Source organism: Mus pahari, chromosome 2 (assembly GCF_900095145.1).
Source record: "Mus pahari chromosome 2, PAHARI_EIJ_v1.1, whole genome shotgun sequence".
In the NCBI taxonomy this organism is placed as follows: Eukaryota; Metazoa; Chordata; class Mammalia; order Rodentia; family Muridae; genus Mus; species Mus pahari.
This window is the reverse complement of record NC_034591.1, coordinates 7,300,451-7,307,724: the sequence shown is the minus strand read 5'-3', so window position 1 is coordinate 7,307,724 and position 7,274 is coordinate 7,300,451. Positions and strand designations below refer to the sequence as shown.

At 50.8% G+C, this 7,274-nt stretch overlaps 1 protein-coding gene across 1 annotated transcript; it reads right to left on the bottom strand.

The window, feature by feature from the left end:
- Positions 1-1,731: 1,731 nt before the first annotated feature.
- LOC110316124 lies at positions 1,732-6,870 on the bottom strand. Its single transcript, XM_021190222.1, is given in 1 exon segment — positions 1,732-6,870. A coding segment is annotated over 1 exon segment (5,139 nt).
- Positions 6,871-7,274: the final 404 nt, after the last annotated feature.

Genomic DNA, 7,274 nt, shown 5'->3' with positions numbered 1-7,274 from the left:
CTAGACATACAAGGAGCACGGGCCCAGATAGTGCTGAGAACAATGTGGTCATCCAGGGTGACCGAGAATACCAGGACTCGAGCCACCCTTTTTCAGCATCACGCTCTCGTTTTTCTGTGTTCCAGCCTTTCTCTCAATTTTTGCATGGAGTCTCTGACTACTCCAGTATGGTCTGCATAGAAACAGCACTCCTCTCTCAGGGCAGCGCATAATCCCCCTTCTTTTAAGAACAACAGGTCAAGCCCCCTCCAATTTTGTAGAACTACTTCTGATAAAGAAGTCAAAGATTTTTCTAGGGCATCTATAGATTTTTCTAACAGCTTTANNTCTTCATTAACAGCGTCCTTGAGTGATAGAATTCCCTGTCTCCCTTCAACTAAAGCTGTTACTCCTGTCCCCACTCCTGCTGCCATGCCCGCTCCCACAAGCATGGCTAGAGTAAGTGTTATTGGTTCTCTTTTAAACCTGGTGCTAGTGTACTCTTTTTCAAGGCTATCACCAGGGTGGTAATATACACGGGGCATAAGCTGGATCATGACGCAAAAATCGTGTGAGGGATCAAAAACACTAGTTGATACGCACGGGGTAAGTCCTGTGTTGCATGCCCACCACCCGACAGGACTTGGTATGAGGTAATGATTAGAGTCTGTCTTAGCAATGGAATAACTCCGGTTACATAGATGCTTGTGTGTGGATGGTGGGGTCCCTATGCAAAGGCCTGGGCTGTCCCCTGAGACCTCAGTTAGGGTCAATTTTTTCTCTGTCCCCCAAGAACAGGAAGCATGACTTGCAGTCATATTGACGTCTCCTTCAGATGTGATCCCTTCGTAGTAAGGGGGCCCCGAGGATAGGCACAACCAGCAATCAGAGGTAGCGCTTGGGTCAGTTTGATTGAGGGCATAGTAAGCGCCTCTGACCAAGTTAAATAGTCTTTGGCCTGTGGAGGGATGGATGGGAACAGTAGCTGAGGGTCCTTTGACATGTTGGGAGTTCACAGGTCCCGAGATTAGTGCAGTGTCCATGGGGACTGGTGATTTTGTCTTGCTCGGGGGGCCCAGACTCACTAGCACTTTATTAGGACCTATGGGCCATCCCGATAGGATCTCAACCTTGAGATGGATTCGAAACACGAACCCAGGGTTGGCACCAGACACATAGTATCTCAGTCCCCACACTCTACCCTTATTCCATCCCTCAAACTGTTTTCCCTGTTGGGTGAATTCAATGCGAAGGGGCTGGCAATGGCCACTATGGTGACACTTATTCCAGGAATTACCAGTCCAGTTTTTACGGACAGTGATGAGGTCCCAAGTGGAAGAGGGGTTCCAATTAGCGTGTCCCGTCGTCTCACACCCCCATTCTCTGCAGTAGAAATGGTCCATTCCTCCGCATTTCTTCACTCTCTCTCTATCCCGCCCATCCCCGGGACACACATAAAACTCACTGTTTGCCATAGCATTTCTGGCCCTGGCAAAACAACATCCTATCTTTCCATAAGAGATCTGGTCATTACAGGCAGAATAGTCCGAGTTCAGGGGTTTTGTTCGTTTGGAAGTTCTCGAGTCTGCATCAGGGATGTCCCACGAGTCTAACCCTGCAGCCAGNGCACAGGCATCAGGGGTAAGCGCAGGCCACCAGGTGGAGGGGGTGGCTTCTTTGGTGACACTCCAGGCCACGTCTCCACTTTGAGACACCACCTGCCAAGTGAGAATCATGGGCTGATGCGGATTATCACTTATCTTCAGGACTGCGCCAGCGACGTAGGTGCAGTTTAAGAGGGTTAGTAGTCTTTTCCAGCGTCCATCCATCTTGATCNGTTTCAGGGGGTGCTCTCTTAAGGTGAGATGCGTGGATCCAGGTGGGGATTCCTTCAACTTTGACCGCGGTGGGCGTCGTCAGCAGTACCAGATATGGTCCTTTCCACCTTGGCTCTAGGTTTCCTGCTCGATGTCTCCTCACCAGGACAGCGTCTCCCACTTCAAACTGGTGTGGCACCTGTGTGTCACCAGCAATATAAGTCTCTTTTAATTGCATCCATATCTCNTTTCTTACTGTTTCTAATGCCTTGAGGTGAATCAAGAGGTTGGAAGAAGGAGAGAAAGATACATCTGGGCTAGTTTTATCTGATATAGACACATGAGTGGGAGGAGGAGTTCCAAACATTAATTCAAAAGGAGTTAGACCAAAAATTCCAGGGGTGTTCCGAACCCTGAATAAGGCATAAGGAAGAAGGGCTGTCCAATCATTTCCACCGGTCTCTATGGTCAATTTTGTCAAGGTCTCTTTTATTGTTCTATTTACTCTTTCTACCTGACCTGAACTCTGGGGCCTGTACGCACAATGTAATTTCCAATTAATCCCCAGTTGTCTGGCCACCCCCTGACTTACCTGAGAGACAAAAGCAGGCCCATTGTCTGACCCGAGTACCTTGGGTACCCCAAAACGGGGGAGGATTTCTTCGAGTATCTTCTTGGCCACCACGTTGGCAGTTTCATTTTTTGTGGGGAATGCTTCAACCCATCCTGAAAAGGTATCTATAAAGACTAGGAGATATTTATTTCCATACCGGGCCGGTTTTACCTCTGTAAAGTCTGTTTCCCAATAGGTTCCAGGTCTATCTCCTCTTAGGCGTCTTCCTTCTAATGGCTTACTAGACCCAACATTAGTAAACGCACACGCGAGGCAGTTTTTGACTAGATTTTCTGCAGCCTTTCTTAGTCCAGGAATATGGTAAGGTGACCTTCTAACCAATTCTATTAACTTTTTAGCCCCCAGATGGGTGAAGCGGTGTATATCAGCCAGATATTCTTGCCCCTCNTCTTCTGTGAGAGTTCTTTTTCCTAGCTCTTCCATCACCGGCTGCAATTTAGTCCTTATCAACAAAGTCATAGGTCCCTGAGCTGCCCTCTTTGCCTCCTGGTCTGCCATTTGATTTCCTTTTACTATGGGCCCAGCCCCTCTTTGGTGTCCTGGACAATGTATTATTGCCACTTTATGAGGGAGGTGAATAGCTTCTAGTAGGCTAAGAATTTCTTCCTTGTTTTTTATGTCCCTTCCAGCAGATGTTAAGAGTCCACGCTGCCGGTATATTGCCCCATGGATATGCGCTGTAGCGAAGGCATACCGGCTGTCGGTGTAAATATTGACAGCCTTCCCTTTTGCTAGCTTTAGAGCCTGGATCAGTGCGATGAGCTCTGCTTTTTGGGCTGATGTGCCCTCTGGCAGACTGCTGGCCCATATGACAGCTTTTCCATTTATCACCGCTGCCCCAGCCCTCCGCTTACCTTCTACCACGAAGCTGCTTCCATCTGTATACCAAGTCATTGCCCCTGGCCATGGNCGGTCTGTGAGGTCTGGCCGAACTCCCNTTTCCTCTGCCAGCANTTCCTCACACTTGTGCACAGGGGTTTCATCAGCCTCCGGTAGTAGAGTAGCAGGATTAAGGATGGCTGGCGGAGCAAAGCTCACTCGTTCAGTAAGCAGCAGGCTCTGATAGTGTGTCATCCGAGCGTTAGTCATCCAGCGGTCTGGTGGTTGTCTGATGATGCTCTCAAGAGAGTGTGGGGCCACTATAGCAACGTTCTGGCCCATAGTCAGCTTGTCAGCGTCTTTGACTAGTACAGCTGTTGCTGCTATGGCTCGTAAGCAGGAAGGCCATCCGCTAGCTACAGGGTCCAATTTCTTGGATAGGTAGGCCACCGGCCTTTTCCAAGGCCCCAAGGCCTGGGTCAGGACTCCTCTCGCTACTCCATTTCTCTCATCAATGTATAAGATAAAAGGTTTACTTAGATCCGGAAGGGCTAGTGCTGGGGCCTGCAACAGTGCCTTCTTGAGAGCCTCGAAGGCCAGCTGATGATCTTTAGTCCAGGTGAACTCCCCTTTTTCTTTAGTTAAGGGATATAGCGGGGCCGCCATAGTCGCAAACCCCGGGATCCAAAGCCGGCAGAACCCCGCAGTGCCCAGAAATTCTCTTACCTGGCGAGATGTAGTCGGGGTTGGGATCTGCATTACTGTCTGCTTCCTAGCTTCTGTGAGCCACCTCTGTCCATTCTTTAGTGTGTATCCCAAGTAGGTCACTTCTTTTTGACATAACTGTGCCTTCTTGGCCGAGACCCGGTACCCCAATTTACCCAACTCGATCAGAAGGTTTTGAGTACTGATTTCACAGTCTTTGCGAGTCTCTGCAGCTAATAGAAGGTCATCTACATATTGCAAAAGAGTTACCTGTGTATTTTTGGCCCGAAAAGGGGCCAGGTCACGGTGCAAAGCCTCATCGAACAGTGTGGGTGAGTTCTTGAATCCTTGAGGCAATCTCGTCCAAGTCAGCTGCCCAACCTGCCCACTTTCTGGGTCACGCCATTCGAAAGCGAACAAGGGTTGGCTGTTGCTATGTAATCTCAGGCAAAAGAAAGCATCCTTGAGATCCAAAACAGTGTACCAAATTCGATTAGGTGGCAGGGTGCTGAGTAAATTGTAGGGGTTTGGCACCATAGGATGGATATCTTGAACTCGCTTATTAACTTCCCTGAGGTCCTGCACCGGGCGATAGTCATTAGTCCCTGGCTTCTTTACCGGGAGCAGGGGGGTGTTCCACGGGGACTTGCATGAGACTAGAATCCCTTGTTGGATAAGTCTGGTAATGTGGGGGCGTATGCCTTCCCGAGCTTCCCTGCTCATGGGGTACTGCCATACCCCAATGGGAGTGGCTCCAGACTTGAGCTCGATTACCACCGGGGGAACTTGCTTTGCCATTCCCATACCCCCTGTCTCGGCCCATGCTTGAGGGAATCGGTCCAGCCAGTCTTGGATTCCCTCAGGAGGTCTCGGTTTATCCTGGTAGAGTCGATATTCCTCTCCTAGTTGTAGAGACAACACCAGGGCCTGAGACTCTCCTACTCCCCAGGATACCTCCGGTTGGTAAGAGGCGAAAGTTATTTGCGCTTTTAGTTTGGTTAGCAAGTCTCTTCCTAACAAGGGCATCGGACATTCCGGAATAACTAGGAATGAGTGAGTCACATTATTTCGTCCTAGATCTACTGTCCGGGAGGTGGTCCATGGATACGATTTTTGCCCAGTGGCCCCTATCACCACAGTCCTTTCACCCCTTTTTAATTTTCCCAAAGGTGTGCGCAGAACGGAAAACTCAGCACCTGTGTCGATCAGGAAGTTTACAGGAGTCCCCTCCACGTTTAAAGTTACCCTAGGCTCGGGGAGGGGGGCCGAGCCCCGTCCCCACTAGTCTTCGTCACCATCTAGGCACAGTACTTTCACTTCCTGCTTTTTCTTGGGGCATTCACGAGCCCAATGGCCAATACCTTTGCAGCATGCACACTGGTCTCTCCTCAGGTGTAATTGATATTCTCCGGGCTTCTTCGGCTCCTGCCTTTTTTCGTCTCTCAGGTTCCCTAGCTGCCTAGTCCTGCCTCTTCTATTTCTTTCTCCTACAGCGGCCAGAATCCTAGTTAAAGCTTTCTCTTGTCTCTTGTCCCTTTCATCTTCTTCCTCTCTCCTTTCTCTTTTCTCTCTTTCTAACTTCTCTTCCTCTGTCTCTCTCTTATGATACACTTTCTCTGCCTCTCTCACTATGTCCCTTATGGTATAGTCCTGCAGTCCCTCAATCCGTTGCAACCTCCTTCTAATGTCTGGGGCTGACTGCCCAATAAAAGCCATAATCACTGAAGCCCGCTGCCCCTCAGATGTCGGGTCAAACGGGGTGTATCTCCTATAGGCCTCCATAAGNCTTTCTAGAAAAACTGAAGGGGGTTCTGTTGCCCCCTGCATTACCTCTCTTACCTTGGCCAAATTTGTGGGCCGACGCTCGGCACCTCTGAGACCTGCCACCAGAGCCCGGCGATAATTGGACAGTCGTTCCCTACCTTGTGCCGTGTTATAATCCCAATGGGGTCGGGTCAATGGGAATCCTTCTTCTATCTCGACCTGGGTCTGAACCGGTCGCCCAGCCCCATCTCGGACATTTTTCCGAGCCTCAAGAAGAATCCTCTCTTTCTCCTCGGTGGTGAAAAGGGTTTGTAGAAGCTGTTGGCAATCGTCCCACGTCGGCTGGTGGGAATACATTAGTGACTCAATCAGGCTTGTGAGCCCTGTGGGGTTCTCAGAAAAGGAGGGATGGTTAGTTTTCCAATTATAAAGATCGGAAGAGGAAAAAGGCCAATACTGTAATAGCTGTAAGTCATTTTGGTCAGCCGGGGGAACCCCGACCGCTCTGAGGGGGAGTGCAATGGTCGAGTCTGCTGGTCCCGACGGGGAGGCTCCGCGCTGACTCCTCATTCTGGCTGAAGGTCCTCCGCCCCCAATTCCAGGGGCCTGGGCCATAGGAGGGGCCGCGGGCAGGGGCACGGGAGCGGTTGGGGGTTGGGGGACTTGTGGGTAAGGAGGAGGTAGTGGGGAGTCAGGCCATTCAGGGGGTTCTTCAATCTCGGGGTAGATCTTAGGAGGGCATGCAGGTGATGGACTGGGCTGGCACTCCTCATCAGGTTTCGGTGCTGTTTTCTTCTCCTTCTCGTCTTCCCGGGCCACCAGGATCCTAGTACCAGGGCGAAAGGGTGGGAGGAATGGACGGACCCACGGGGGTGGGAACCGTGCTAAATCCTCCCATACTACGATGTACGGCTGCTGGTCCGGGTGGGATCCTGCTCCTTCCTGAAAAACAATAGCCTTCACGGCCCTGATGGTTGGTAAATCAAAGGTTCCCTCAGAGGGCCAGCCCACTCCAAAAGTGGGCCATTCCGTGGAACAATAAGTCAGCCAGGGTTGTTTTTTGACTACCACTGATAGGTTCTGTCCTCTTGCCCTAACGTCCGTCCAATGGTCTCGAGTCAAAGACAAAGGGGTTGTAACAGCCTGACCCATGACGGAGAACAAAAACAGAGACTACACACAGATAGAGACAAGAGCTATTAACACGTCTAGACACACTCGTGCGCACCTGGACTTATACAACCAGCCAACCTTAGATGGGGTGAGATCTCCACCCCCTCCAGACGACAGTCAGAGGCACCCCGACTATCGACTATCGTATACCCTGGGCTCCTCTTCCTCCAGGGTCCCCTCTCTCCCGGGAGAGATGCAGCTAGCAGCCCGGGGCGTCCCCCGTCTTCTCCGCACGTCACTAAGCCCTCACGGACTTAGCAACAGCTGCCAAAATACCACAGCGGCCGCACACCAACACACCNCACTCTCACACAAACACCGATACACAGAACACAGATGTACCTCCAAGAGGCGTCTTCGAGTTTCCAGGGACCCCCCTTGAT